At 41.8% G+C, this 16,432-nt stretch overlaps 1 protein-coding gene across 1 annotated transcript; it reads left to right on the forward strand.

The window, feature by feature from the left end:
• Nucleotides 1–10,720: 10,720 nt before the first annotated feature.
• Nucleotides 10,721–11,622, forward strand: LOC139760708 (cuticle protein AMP1A-like). Its single transcript, XM_071684270.1, has 3 exons — nucleotides 10,721–10,819; nucleotides 10,938–11,161; nucleotides 11,301–11,622. Exons 1-3 carry the CDS (start codon nucleotides 10,811–10,813, stop codon nucleotides 11,503–11,505), a joined length of 438 nt encoding a protein of 145 aa, XP_071540371.1. The 5' UTR covers nucleotides 10,721–10,810; the 3' UTR covers nucleotides 11,506–11,622.
• Nucleotides 11,623–16,432: the final 4,810 nt, after the last annotated feature.

The raw sequence follows: 16,432 nt of genomic DNA on the forward strand, positions 1-16,432 counted from the left end.
GTGAGGACCTACTTTGAATCAAGTACAAACTGCTGGTACAGAATTCAAATCTGATCTTGCAATATCTTTCTGCTTTATGTCTTAACTACAGTTCTGTAAGTGCAAAGACCACAGTCATGAATAGTAAAATGCTGATTCAAACATATAAAACTTTGCTTTCATTTCATCCTTTGGGAGTGGTTGATGCAAACAGTGCCGTGAGCTGTGTGTTGTACGACGGTTAGCCAGCCGACCGACCGACCGACGAACGAACGAGGAGGATAAGGTACGAATTACAGACTGGAGGGAGCTGGGTCACCATCACTGGCTGTCGAGTGGTTATCCATTAAATCCTGCTGAGCGTCACACTCAAAATTCAATCAGTCAGCGAGTCAATGAGGAACACAATGCCTGCCTACGTCCCTACCTACGGGGTTACATAACGACATTTTGCCATGATGGCAGCGCTAGTACGCAGCGCTCACCACATGTCCTGCATTATGAGCTGAGACTATTCCTCGCAGAGAGAGAGAGAGAGAGAGAGAGAGAGAGAGAGAGAGAGAGAGAGAGAGAGAGAATACATTACGAAATATTGCTATAAGGCAGAGCTAACGCGTTCTGCTCACCGCAACACAGCGGCAGAGTTAACGCGGTCTGCACACCGCATTGTTTGAAAGTACTGATGTTTCTCCTGCCATGCACATTTCAGTCTTCAGTATTTCGTTTCTCAGCTGTTTTCAGATACCTGACTAGTTTTCTATGAAAGGTTTTCGTAATGACTCGAATGGTCTCTGTTTCGGCGTCAGGGGGGAAAAAATCTCCAAATCTTTTCAAGCTGGACACTTAAATATTGTGTTTATGATAGTGCAGATTCGAATACCCAACCTTCCCTGATCTGAAATTTTTAGTGTGAGTATATATATATATATCCCCCTCATCTGTTACTGTGTGCATATCATTATGTATCATTCTCTTCCATCATCATGGTCCTATGAATACAGCTCTCTTCAGCCTGTTCTAGACTTGTTATTGAGTTTCATTCCCTCAGATTTGCCTGTGTTGTGTTGTCACTAGATTTCCCTGAAGTTAGTCAATTTCAGTTCGTTTTGCTGGTGATATTTCAACGCAGGAGCATTTATTTAGTCTTGTTTCTTATAATATAGATACGACGAACATTTTCACCATAAGTTTTCTATCTCAGATAAGGATTCTTTTCATCATGAGCTCCACTCACAATCCGTCATGCTGATCCCTTGCGGTGTGCTCTCCACAGTCCAACTCTCTATTTGTGATTACTTCCAGGTCTGCTTTCCTCCGCGCAGTCCATTTCTTATTTAGGTGTTCCCTAACATGGGGCCAACATTAACTTTAATTAACCTTCCCATAATTTGGTTGTTCAATGTTACTTTCACTTCGTTCCTGTTCATGTGTTCGTTATATTGATATCTTTATGTATCTATTCTTCTATCCTTCTGACCTGTAGCGTCGTCTGCAAAACACCTTACAGGCTTTCTTATATTCTTTCTCTATGTCTGTAGTGTCCCTGGTAGAACATCTTCCTCAAACGTAGTTCCATTTGGTACCTTGAATCTTTTCTTAAAATTTCTTTGATCCATTTTCCTGGCTTAATTGAGCAGAGCTTTCTTATTTATAATATCAAGTATAAGCAATTCATTAATGATCCTAAGTTTAGTTTACGACGAAATCGTTCATGTCTAACAAATTAGCTTGACTTCTTGTATGTTAAAGCATCACATCAAACAAACGCTTGGCGAAGTAAAACACCTATGCTGAAAACCACGCATCCCATTCCTTTCCACTCGCGCACATGCCGTACTCTCCTCGTAAAAACTCCCCACTGCTCTCGGTAACTTTCAATTTACCACATACATTCGTAGCAGCCTGAACAGGGCCTCCCTGCCAATCCTAGCGTACGGTCTCTCTAGATCCATAAATGTCACATACAGTTCACTCTCTTCTTCAAGATTTCTCACAAAGACTCTTCAAAGTAAACACCAGGTCTACACATCCCTTGCCCCTCCTGAAGCCGCACAAATGTACTCCCCAGTCAGGTGTTCTCACACTCACGACCCTCCCATACACCTCACCATATATACTCAACTTCAACGCCCACACACGCTCATATACATACCTATACATTTCAACGTATACATATATATACATAAGCAGACATATGCATATATACACATGTACATATTCGTACGTGCTGCCTTAATCCATACTCTTTTTATTACCACACATCTCTCTTACTCTTTCATTACTTGCTCGATCAAACCATCTCTCACCACATATTGTCCTCAAACATCTAATCTCCAACACATCCACCCTCCTCCGCACAACACTATCTAAAGCCCATGCCTCGCAACCATATAAAATTTTGGGAAACACTTCCTTCAAACATACCTATTTTTGCTCTCCGAGATAACGTTCTCGCCTTCCACACATTCTTCAACGCTCCCAGAACCTTCGCTCCTTCCCCACCCCGTGACCCACTTCCGCTTCCATGGTTCCATCCGCTGCCAAATCCACTCCCAGATATCTAAAACACTTCACTTCCTCCAGTTTTTCTCCATTCAAACTCACCTCCCAATTAACTTATCCCTCAACCCTACTGAGCCTAATAACCTTGCTCTTATTCACATTTACTATCAGCGTTCTTCTTTTACACACTTTACCAAACTAAATCACCAACTTCTACAGTTTCTCAACCGAATCAGCCACTACCGCTGTATCATCAGCGAACAAAAAATGACTCACTTCCAAAGCCCTCTCATCCACAACAGACTGCATACTTGCCCCTCTCTCCAAAACTCTTGCATTCACTTCCCTAACCACCTCATCCATAAACAAATTCAGCAACAATGGAGACATCACGCACCCCTGCTGCAAACTGACATTCACTGGGAACCAGTCACTTTTCTCTCTCCCTATTCGTACACATGCCTTATGTCTTTGGTAAAAACTTTTCACTGCTTCTAGCAACGTACCTCCCACACCATATATTCTTAATACCTTCCACAAAGCATCTCTATCAACCCTACCATAAGCCTTCTCCAGATCCATAAATGCTGCATACAAATCCATCTGTTTTTCTAAGTATCTCTCACATACATTCTTCAAAGCAAACACCTGATCCACACATCCTCTACCACTTCTGAAACCACACTGCTCTTCATCAATCCGATGCTCTGTACATGCCTTCACCCTATCAATCAATACCCTCCCATATGATTTCCCAGGAATACTCAACAACTTATACCTCTGTAATCTGAACATTCGCCTTTATCACCTTTGCCTTTGTACAAGGCACTATGCATGCATTCCGCCAATCCTCAGGCACTTCACCATGAACCATACATACATTGAATATCCTTTCCAACCAGTCAACAATACAGTCACTCCCTTTATTCATAAATGCCACTGCAATATATATATATATATATATATATATATATATATATATATATATATATATATATATATATATACATATATACATATTCGCCATTTCCCGCATGAAACGTGTGTGTGTGTAAGCAACACGTAGCACTTTCCTTTTCTTCATTTGTTCCATTTAGTTGCGAGTGTCCTACAGCAGAACAGTATCTAAAACGCCATTTCCCACTAGTTTCTGAATTAGCTCCTTGGCGTACCCAGGCGTGGTCATACCTCCGTTACACTCACAGAGAATCTTTCCTCGTCCTTTATCATTCGGGCGGTGGCGTCATTCTCTGTAACTCAATCATTTTCGCTGCTTTCCGATGCGCCATGTCTGACAGATCAGTTTATTCTTTCAAATGGGTTGAAGAAATTTGTTTGGGTTAACATCTTATTGAACATTTTGGGGGTCTTGTCCACAGACACGGCCCATACCAAATGAAGGCGTGAAAGCTTCCCTTTCGAGGGAGTTCGTTTCAGGACTACCGCCTGTGGCCAACGTCAAGGCGGACGCCCTTGTCATAGAACCTAACCTAACCCTCTGTGTACGTGACGCCTCATTTTCTTGTCCACTTGACATTTCTGGAGGAGGATCAGTGTGCCTGAGTGAGGTCAGAGTGACCTTGTTTGCTTATGACTGGTGAGCGGGCCATGGTCAGGCCTTGTCGGTCACTATCTAATACGACAGCCTCCAGGTCACACCACACTCACCTCACACAATGAAGCCGGTACATGTCTTCACCTATCCCCTCACGAGGCTGTGCTACACACTAACTGATCAACACTTTTCTTGTCATTGTTTTTAGACGCATGATTACGCTGAATTACGCAATGAATATGAATGAACTGCAACTCTTTTCAGCTGTGTGACATGAAAACAAAACAAAAATGATGATAATACTAGCCAAGCAATTGCATTACCTGCATTTGGACATTCATTTTTTTTTTCTATAAGAGCTTATCGCCAGACCGTGCTCGCCTGCGTGGCTGAGGACGTCCCCACCCAAGCTGATAAATCAGTATCGCGATAAGTGGCGAGAATTCTGACTCACGATCGCGTTATGGCCAATGATGGTTCCAGTTTCTGCAAATTTGCGCCTGACAACAGCATCTCGCACCAGGAGTCCGGCTCTGCCATCCAGAGCGGCTCTGCTGAGGGCGTCGTCGCCCAGGGAGGAGATGAGAGTACTTTGTCTTTACAGTGCTATGATCACTGTAACGTTAGCTGCTGTTGAGGGAATGGCACTCTCCCTACCCAGCCCCACCTCTCACTGTCTGCTTGTGTCTCCCGCAGCCGCACCCTCCGCGAAGGACAGCAGTACGAGATGACCTATATGGCTGACGAAGGAGGCTTCCAGCCCGCGTCCAGCTTCCTGCCGAAGGAACCTGAATTCCCTCACCCAATTCCTTAGTTCGTGCTCGACCAGATCGAGAAAGCGTGACGTAAGGACGAGGAGGAGGCCCGCTCCTCACCAAGACAGTCATATGCAGCTTCTTAGATGGTTACTCTGGACCCAGTCACCCCGGGTCCCGTGAGTCAGGCTGACAGCATCATAAGAGATATGCTTCTGCGCTATGCTCGCATCATAAGCACTGGTCAGCCTGGTTCACAAGAAACTGTAACTTAAATACATTCATTTGCGATGAACCAAAGTTACATATATATATATATATATATATATATATATATATATATATATATATATATATATATATATATATATATATATATATATATATATTTAACCGCCGTCTCCCGCGTCAGTGAGGTAGCGCCAGCAAACAGACGAAGAATGGCCTCTGCACTCATATACACATATACATACATAAAGGCCCATTCATGCACATATACATACAACTACATATCAACATATACACATATACATATATATGCATACACATACACAGACATATACATATATTCACATGTATATATTCATACTTGCTTGCCTTCAAACATTTCTGGCGCTACCACGCCCCACAGGAAACAGCATCGCTATCTCCTGCTTCAGCAAGGTATCGCCAAGAAAACAGAAAAAAAGGCCACAGTCGTTAACACTCAATCTCTAGATCTCATGTATAATGCACCAAAACAACAGCTTTCTATCCACATATAGACACACATACCTTACCATGGTTTACCCAAGACGTTTCACATGCCCTGGTTCAGTCCATTGACACCACGTCGACCCCGGTATGCCACATCATTCCAATTCACTCTATTCCTTGCATGCCTCTCACCCCCTGTCTGTTCAGGCCAAGATCGCTCAAGATATTTTTCACTGATAAGTTTATGAACGCTTGTTGTCTGTCTTGGACAATCGCATGTTTACCAAATGGCGTCCTAACTTCGTCTCCTCGTTGTATATCAACTGACTTATATTTCTCTCTTGTGTCTCCCCTGATGATGTGATTATTACACGAAAGTGCACTTGGGAACTTATCGTGTTTCATTTTCCCCATGGACTCATAGGAATATCTTGATCACGCACAAAATTGTGATCCTTTCCAATATATATATATATATATATATATATATATATATATATATATATATATATATATATATTGTATTAGCATAATTAGTCGCTGTCTCCCGCGTTAGCGAAGTAGCGTTAAGAACAAATGACTGAGCCTTAGAGGGAATATCCTCACTTGGCCCCCTTCTCTGTTCCTTCTTTTGGAAAATAAAAAACGAAAAGGGAGGATTTCGAGCTCCCCGCTCCCTCCCCTTTTAGTCGCCTTTTACGACACGCACGGAATATGTGGGCAGTATTCTTTCTTCCCTATCCCCCTGTGTGTGTCAAAAGAAATTGAATATCAGCAATTGCTGAGAATTAGATTTTTTTGTTAGCCAATAATGTTTCCATATCACAGGCGCTATGATCGTGCCTAAGCCGCTGGCTTAAGGCAGTAATAATAATAATAATAATAATAATAATAATAATAATAATAATAATGATAATAATAACAATAATAATAATAATAATAATAATGATGATAAATAATAATAATAGTAAGAATATTAATAATAATAATAATAATAATAATAATAATAATGATAATAATAATAATAATAATAATAATAATAATAATAATAATAATAATAATAATAATAATAATATTATAATAATAATAATAATGATAATAATAATAAGAATAATAATTATGATAATAATAATACAAACATGCAAAAGCTGACGAAAAACATCATAGTCATACATATGATTAGCCAAGCCCTAAGATCACACGGTGCTGGTCACAGCAGGTGTTATGTCACAAAACTAGCTTCGAAAAAGTTCCAATCTGACGCTGATCCCATAAAAAAGAAAAATCTCCTATTCACTGTATAACATGTGTCATGTAATCTATCTAAAGTTGAGGTCTTGCACTGTCATAAAGAGCCTGGAAAGAATCCAATTGTCTGCCGTGGTTTGAATTCCTTTCCTTGTACTTTTTTTTCAATAAAGGATGATTTTTCCCAAGCGAGTGAAACCAACATAAGACTATGCAACGAGTCATCAAACATAGTACATCATAAGGATTCAGCTTTAGAGTTTTTGGAAGGACTTTTAGCACACACACACACACACACACACACACACACACACACACACACGTACACACACCCGTACAAACACCACGCCCTGCTTCAAATACCTGATATCTATTGATCACTTGGTGGGCAGCACGATTCAGACAGACAAAAGAGGATGAGACAAAGTCTACCACCTTAAAGGATCCCCTTTGAGAAACGACTTAAACATCTCAAAATAAACGTTTCTCTATTGAGCTACATCTTCCCCAACGGTCATAACAAAAGCCTCAAAGCTTTATAGGATGAACGACAACAGACTTACACCTCGGTTTTAAGCAGAGGGATACCATCAACACCTTCCGTGCATACTGTAGGTAGCCCACCTGAGAAAATCATATGCATGCACTCGGTCATCAGCATAACACGGGTCTTGACTTCCCCATACTTAGTACAGGAGTGATCCTCAATAAAGCAAATATCATAAAGCCTATCAGAAGACTTGAGGGTCGTTTTTCTCCCGGAAAATTCAAAAAGAGTTTCAACGAGATCATGGCGCGGTCTTCCCTGCCTACCAAGACAGTGTGGCATGAGGCATCACTTGGGTCAGGTCCACAGGAGAGAGGGGACCAGTCTTATGATGGCACCTGGTAGTTTTCAAGAACTCGTATTTGAACATCTTGGCAATCAAGCAATTGTCATTTTCCACACGTCAAGACAAAACTTACAAGGTACTAGAGAACGGTGGTAAGAAAGGGCACAGACTCCAACCTGCACGCTCATGTTGTGTGCTGAAGCTCGTATCTCCGACGCCGACGCCCTCGCATTGCTGTGACGCCTCACGGCTTTGAGATAAGCACGTAGTTCACGAGTGACAAACGGTATAGCAAGTGATCTCAGATATATTTCTACTTGTTGCTTGTCAGTTTCGGGGCTATCACGGACTGTCAAATGTCCGCTGTAAGAGACTCCCTATGACTGTATGCTGTAGAGAACGAATGTTGCCCTCTGTGACTAGCTTGTCTTAGCCCTTCTTGTGACAACCTACGGCGACAGATGACCCAAGTGGACCCGTGTAAACATACACCCAAAGAAGGCGACCAGCCATACACCTCGAAGACATAGTCGGCAACATGGCTAGTATGAGGTCTACTAGGTGACCTCCTGCTGACAAGATCATAAACAAATAATGTTACCTCATGACACAGCTTGTCGAGACTTCTGACCGCCAGGAGAGAGTGGACAGGGTCAGGTGGCAAGGGGCTGGCTGGTTCACTCGGTAAAGTGACACACCCACAAACGGCCTGCTGTCAGCTAGCATCATCATCAGAGCGGCCTAGACGTAAGTTCACCCAACGAAGATATGTCACCCAAAAGGGATCTATCAATATACATAGAATCATTGCATCTGTATCAAGTTCAAAAGTGTCATATTTTGATTTCGAGATTAAGCTATTGAGCGCGGGCGCACGACTGTTTGGTAAGACTGCATGACCTCTGACCTGACCTTTCAAGTTAAGTCACAGGACTTGCCATTTTATTCAAGGGTCGCAGTTTTCGTGCTTAAGGGGGTTAATAAACACTTGTAACCGGACAGTCTCCAAACATGTGAAAACGGGGACGAATACTCAAGGGTAGATTGAAAATGGACCCACTTGCTCCAGTTATGTCGTGTGATCAAGTGTGACACAGGGGTTAGAATAACGTAAGGGAGAGATCATCATCTTCATCACCAGCGACAGAAATGGATCTAATGATCTGTCAAGTGTGTGAAGCTCTTTTGTTCTTCAGATACATTAGAATATCATAAGGATTCTTCTCCATGGCAAGTTTCCCGTCCGTTCTAAGATGAATTATATAATTTACGAATACATAAGGTCTAAATAGATATTCTGAAGAGTCGGATGAAATTTCTATCATCTTCTTGTTCATGGTCAGAAGGTTTCGTTGCATTTCCTGTATAATCAGTATATCAGTATAGTCAGAGTATGAGCACCGCCATGTCTGTGACAGACCCATATGGAGAGCAGCTGATCATCTTCCTCAGCTCGACAGACACCTGCGTTTTTTACTGATGTAGTCCAACATGATTTCAAATTCAATGTGGCCTTTACTTCTACTTCCTAGCTACATCTCTTCGTTATATATCAACGGACGATTATATTTCTCTCTTGTGTCTCCCCTGATGATGTGATTATTACACGAAAGTGCACTTGGGAACTTATCGTGTTTCATTTTTTTTTTAATTTTCCAAAAGAAGGAACAGAGAAGGGGGCCAGGTGAGGATATTCCCTCAAAGGTCCTGTCCTCTGTTCTTAACGCTACCTCGCTAACGCGGGGAATGGCGAATAGTATGAAATATATATATATATATATATATATATATATATATATATATATATATATATATATATATATACACGTATATATTCTTATGAGTCCACGAGGAAAATGAAACGCGATAAGTTCCCATAAGGCAAACACGTATGTTTTAGCACATAAAATAAGGTCGGTTGCCAGACCAAAAGAAATACGCAATTCTTTATTAGTGTTCCGGATCACCAAAAACCTTCAAGCCTTTCTACAAAATGCTTAGGCTGGAGTGGGGGGCCTGGGGGATGAGTAAATGGCTATTTACACATGAAACAATTTTCACAGAAGACTCGAGTTAAACACTGCTGAAGCTAGGCTAGTGTGGGACTGCGGAGAGAAGGAAGTTGAGAGTTAATGCGAATAAGAGTAAAGTGGTGACTTAGCAGGGAAGAGGGTCATGTTGCTCAGAGTGTGAGAGGGAGGAACGCGAAGGAAGTGAAGTGTAGCAGGTACTTGCTAGTGGTTTGAGTGAGGTGGCATACAGGTCTCGGCTGGAAACGTGATGTCTGTATCCTACAGACGACCTGTCATCCTTTCTTCTGAAAGATGATATGTTTCCCTCCATGTATGACTTCTGGTAAGGGAGATGATGGACAGCTGAAGGCATCGTGAGAAAATTAGTCTCGTTTTTCAGGTCGATGAACACAACTGTGGAAATAAAAAAAAAAACAATAATGTCAGACGCGCTGTGGCTGATCCTGGTTTATTGTGAGGTCGATATTGCATGCTAACTGTTCCTCGTTTTATCCTTTTTTATTTTTTTTAGAAAAATAACGAAAGGAAAGAAAGCCGCTGAGTGTGTGTGACTTTATATTACGGATTTCATGAAGACAATAGAATACGATGTAAGAATCAATCGGTTAAACAGGCTAGAAATTTGTAAACAATTCGTGATTGGAATAAGACTTCATTAATAAGAATAAAGACGAAATCTGCAGATAAATCATGACGTTAAGAAGATCTGGACAAGGTTTACTACACAACCATCTAGGTAGCCCGGGCAATTACAGTTGCTTACAATTCTGAAACATTAGACCGTTCGATAGTGCGGGATCACAGATGAAAGTCATGCGACCATAACAGAGAAGGATCAGAAACGATATCAAAAAGATCAATACGAAAGAAGATACGAGAACAACTTAGCATAGCAGACTGGATGATGTATACATGTAACATTAACCAAAGCATTCTTCCAACCACCGGCTACTATACCTTCGGCCGGAAACGAAATATGACAGTTTAGTGGACGCCATATGAATGTTACAGTGCGTAACCGCTTGATCTATCTTCAGTTCTTTTCGTGGACTGCCATGTAAATCTCAATTCTCGACTCGATTGGAAAGTTATGATATGAGTCCAGGGGTATGGGCGTGGTAGGCAGCCAGATGGCCAAGGTCAGCCCAGCAGTTGGGTATATAAGCCTCCGCCGCTGACTAAACGCCACTTCACTTTCATACTCTCAACATGAAGCTTGTAAGTTCTCCACACTGCTGGCCAACTGTACAAGGTTGGGTTGAGAAAATTATGTGCATTAATGATGAATGTTCGGTTCCCTAAGTTATTTTCCCGTCTGTAAATGTTAATTTTTCAGATCGTGCTCGCCTGTGTGGCTGCTGTGGCCGTGGCCGCTCCCACCTATGACTCAGTTTCGCTGGAGGTGGCGAGAATCCTGACTGACGACCGCACTATGGCTGATGATGGCTCCAGCTACGCCTTCAACTTTGACACTGAGAACGGTATCTCACAACAGGAGGCCGGCGCTGCCATCACGAGCGGCTCTGCTGAGGGCGCCGTCGCCCAGAGCGGATCCATCTCGTAAGTAGTAGGAAAACCTCATAAGAGAGTACCTTGTCTTGACACTGCCATGATCAATGTAACGTTAGCTGCTGCTGTGAGGGAATGGCACTCTCCCAACCCAGACCCATCTCTCACTGTCTGCTTGTGTCTCCCACAGCTTCACCCTCCCCGACGGACAGCAGTTCGAGATGACCTACGTGGCTGACGAAGGAGGCTTCCAGCCCGAGTCCAGCTTCCTGCCTGTGGCACCTGCATTCCCTCACGAAATCCCTCAGTTCGTCCTCGACCAGATCGAAAAGGCGCGACGTGAGGACGAGGAAGAGGCCCGCTCCGGACCAAGAAAGTCATATTCATCCCCTTGAACGGCTACCCTAGACCTGTTTACCCTGTAAAGCTGCATCATGCTTGCATTAGCGCGCTCTGCCTAGCTCACAATAAACTGTAACTTATTTACTCATTTACAATAAAGCAAAGACACATGTTTAGTTTTACTGTTCTCTGAGTTATTTGTGGAAAGTGGGATTCATATTTCTGATTATTCAATTGTTAGTGAATTTTACATTAATTTATGATAGTAAAATTTCTTTTGATATGGAAGGGACACTTACAGGAACGTCTCTACGGTATATTGTCTAAGCTGACAAATTTCAATATTTTTGTTCAGCTTGTAATGCAAAATATAACTGTGATAAAAGTTATTCACAATTACTTGACAAAGTGAGAACTCTAGCCCTGAAAAAGAAGAATATAAGCCATTTAATTATAGCATATAGATAACAAATGACATCTCGAAATGCGATTACCTATCACGCCGGTATCAGGACTGAAATTAACAGGCTTCTTCTGACAAACTTAAGCAAAATCTAATTGCCTTTAAGAATTAGTTGTAATTTATGAAAAGAATATTTAGAATATCGTCTTTCTTGAACACTTACGAAAGCTAATGTATATCATGCTAAGATAACCTTCACCGAATACTTTTATCTTTCTGGGAAAATTCATTTCTCTAGTTCAGCTCAAGCGGGATGATTGTACGTCCGCTGTTTATGCAAGGGTCGACGGCTGTGTGGCATGCCTAGTGATAATTGCTTTGACGGGGGCTATCATTTTTTTCGTTATCACTATCATTACCATTAAGACATCGTAGTAGCATTCATCAACGTTTATGTCGATACTTTCAAACTAAACTCGTGCATTTTAAGGAAAAAAACTAATCCAATCTGTCTCAGGAAAAAAAAAACTAGAAAGCTTAACGAGGAACTAAAAATCGTATAGCAAGAGATAATACGTCTCGTCTCTCATTTACATCCGGCGATAAGTGGTAACCTCTCAGCAGTGTTGCCACCACACCTACAGTGTTCCATCTACAGAAAAGTTCATATCTTCAGATTTTCTATCTCCCCCCCTTTCCCCCCTCTTCCCCCCCAAAAAAAAGAACAAAATCTACAAATTCATTGTAATCAGATGTTGCTTCCATGCTGTACGATAAAGGGAACAAAAAAGAAACTGCAACATTTTTAAGAGAACTGCAGATAACAATCTTCCTTTGATGAAGCCAGATTCTTTTTCCCTAAACTGCCGTGTCTGAAGCACCCTTTCTTTGCCAGGCGGCATGCCGTGTGTTTGTCATGTTCTCAAGCGAGCTGGAAATCTCGCAAAATCTCGCACGTCTCGGGATAATATGACGTATCTTTAAGAATCTTGGTTTCCTGCGTGTTTTATGATCATTATAGGACGAGAACGTGAACACGATATTTTTCTTTCACTGAACTTTCATACTAATTATATACATAGTATCCTTTGATGAAACTCAAAACAAATAGACAAAACAACATTTAAGAATACAAGAGTATTGATTCTAATCAGCGTGGCAGTCCCACATCCAACTCAGGTTTTTCCCTTCTCCTCAGGGCTAATTGCTACATGATTACCTTGCTTAGGCTGGGGTATGCGTGTGTGCGAATACGTAAGAGTAAAGACATGGTGCACATATGTACTATTAAGAGACGGGCGACACGAACCTAAAACTCTCCCCCCTAACTCACAAATTGTACTCATACACTGTTCTGGGATCATCGCCCTTCTGATCTATGCAGATGACTTTCCTACCTGAGTATGTTGCAGATGATGCAGAGGTCACGAGGGAGAACAAAAAGGGCGTCGGAGTGTATCAAGTTTCGACTCCAAAGTCGACATTCAGTTCGAGAAAATGTAAAGAAATGAAGATGGGACACAATGAAAGAAGTCTCAATAACTTTATTATCTAACAGGCAACAATCTTCAGGATCTTGTGCGTGAGAAGGCGTCGACATCATTCCTAACCTGTTAAGGTGGCAAACTGCCTGCTGAGAATTTTTGACTAACTATCAGGTGTATGGATAAAGAAATATTCAACAAGCTGTTCATATCCGACCTAAAGCCAAAACCATAATATGCTTCACAAGTTTGTGTACCGTTCCCAAAGAAGCACAAAGAGATATTAGAGAAGGTCCAGAGGAGGTAATAGATATGATACCAGAACTAAGAGAGCTGAGTTAAAGAGAAATGGTCAAAGGCTATAAGACTTGCTCACGTTGAAAAGTGAGCAAACTGATAACAGAAAATACTATTCAAGAAACCGATTTCATTCACTTCCGGTATTTTCTTATAGACAGATATTCATGTTGCAGTAAATATATGTTCAGTGTTTCTTTGTTCACATGTATACATATTTTTGAGTGATTCTACAGATTTCTAACATTTTTGAGTGGCGACACTCTGTTATTAGTGTCACCGGTAACGTCACTTGCTTGCCGCTCCATGGTATATGTGTTTAACAAGTCATGAGAGACCGTAACGTGGGAGTTCAAGATGCCTTCGCAAAGGAAAACGTTACCGTCTGTCCTCAGATGATCATCATCAGCATTCGGCAAACCTACCGTCGAAGCAGTCACCGGCCAAATCTACTCCACGAAAAGGAAAGGAGTGGATGAAGGGCCAATATGGCAGCCACCGAACGGACTTGAGATACTGGCGAGGGTCGCAGACAAATAATAATGTTGTTTCATGGCAGAGCTGGTCGCGACAAGTGAACCCCCAACCCTCCATCCTAGGAGAAAGTGCACAAGGTCAGGCGGCGAGGGCCAGGGTCAACAGGTACAGTGACACGCCCAATGCAATCTTGTCAGCTGTGATGAGGGTTAGCCTGGATCGTCAGGTATACCATTGTTGATTAACCCCCCCCCCCCCCCCCCATGAGTGCGACGGTAGGATCATTCATGAGTAGACTAAGACCTTGAGCACGACGGCACGACCCTCGAACATATCATTACGACCCTTTGTTATGATGTACAGTTCATTATACCCGAGGCTCGTGCCTCGAACATATCAGTACGACCCTTTGTTATGATGTACAGTTCATCATACCCGAGGCTCATGCCTCGAACATATCAGTACGACCCTTTGTTATGATGTACAGTTCATCATACCCGAGGCTCGTGCCTCGAACATATCAGTACGACCCTTTGTTATGATGTACAGTTCATCATACCCGAGGCTCATGCCTCGAACATATCAGTACGACCCTTTGTTATGATGTACAGTTCATCATACCCGGGGCTCATGCCTCGAACATATCAGTACGACCCTTTGTTATGATGTACAGTTCATCATACCCGAGGCTCGTGCCTCGAACATATCAGTACGACCTTTTGTTATGATGTACAGTTCATCATACCCGAGGCTCATGCTATTGTGTCCAAGAGATTAAATACGGATTATATAATCTACTATCGAAATCATCGTCGACGTAGTACAATGTATTTCTCTCAGACTGACGATCATGAGCTTGTGACTCGGTCGGGTCTGTGAAACACCACCACACAGGGTTGGATGATGAACGTAGAGGGAATAGCAACAGTTACTCTCGACTGGCTTAATGATCCAAGGCTCTCGGGGCCAGTTGGCGCGACTACACGACTCCGACTAATTTGAACAGCAACTGAGAATTACCGAGGTGGGTGGAGGGTGAGTGCTGGATCCACTGGCATGCAGTAAGTTCTTCTTTCTCTCCTTCTCAAGCGTTACAACGAGTCAAGAAGCTCTGAAGGTAAAATTCTACGTTAATTTTCAGCACCCTAATCTAATTACTGTGGGCATTAAACGTCAGACGAGTTAATAAAATGCCTGACAAAGGTCACAACCCATGTCTTTAGATTAAATATTTACTGTATTTGATTAGAATATGTCTTATATACACAGGACATTGTCTCTTATAAAAACAAGCATCAACATCACTAGTTATCAACCCGAACGACAGCTTTCTCTCTCCTGGCTTTTAAACTCATGAAAACAATCATCACCTCAAATGACCAGAAAATATTCATGTTGTAAGAAGCGGATGGATTGTAGGCATGTGATGTGGCATCTCTCGTAAAGGCACTGGGAAATATTGGTCATAGAATGAAGAGAGATGACATCTCTCATCCCATAGGGAGACCGACCCCAGAATTAAGATATACGTTTCTCATCACAGTGGAAGGCAATATTACCAATAGTGATGATATAACTCGATTTTCGCACGGAAATCATTCTTCTGGTGTGGGACACAATGACCTAGATCTCCGAAATTCTCAATCCTCACAATGAACAGAGGTCTATGATGTCCAATGAGAAAGTCGTGCATATAAAGTTTGGTCACGATCACTGGCGTCGAACTAATATTATTATACGGACACCATCTTAGTTCTTCGGTTCATATAATCATTTGATGCATCATGGCCAAACATCATGCGACAAGTCAACTATAATCATTTGAAACTATGGCCAAATAGCACTCGACATGTTCACCATAATTCGGTGAAACAATGGCCAAAAAAAACACTAAACGTATCATCTATAACACAGGGGAACAAATTTAAAAAAAATATTTTGGTGCCTCAGATTTTAGACATGAATCTAGGTATATTCACTGAATAAGAATATGACCTTCATTTCCTTCTAGTCTGCTATAGTTTTTGAGATAATGCACTTTTCAATAAATGTAACTCTCATGAGCATAGATAGCTCTAAGAGGAGCTTAAAATGTGTGCTTCTACACAATGGCAACAAATATGAATCAATCCCAACTGGACACTCAACTAAGATGACTGAACAGAAGGACACAATCGCCCTAGTCTTACAGTAGATATACCACGATCACCAATGGCTAATCTATGTGGATCTTAAGATGGTGACTTTTCTCCTGGGTCAGCAGAGTGGATATACCAAGTATCCTTGCTTTATCTGCCTCTGGGATAGTAGAGCTAAGAT

Source organism: Panulirus ornatus, chromosome 37 (genome assembly GCF_036320965.1).
Source record: "Panulirus ornatus isolate Po-2019 chromosome 37, ASM3632096v1, whole genome shotgun sequence".
In the NCBI taxonomy this organism is placed as follows: Eukaryota; Metazoa; Arthropoda; class Malacostraca; order Decapoda; family Palinuridae; genus Panulirus; species Panulirus ornatus.

Coding starts and splice junctions, on each gene's coding strand:
- LOC139760708 (XM_071684270.1), top strand. Junction 11,162..11,300: donor GCCCAGAGCGGATCCATCTC/GTAAGTAGTAGG, acceptor TGTCTCCCACAG/CTTCACCCTCCCCGACGGAC.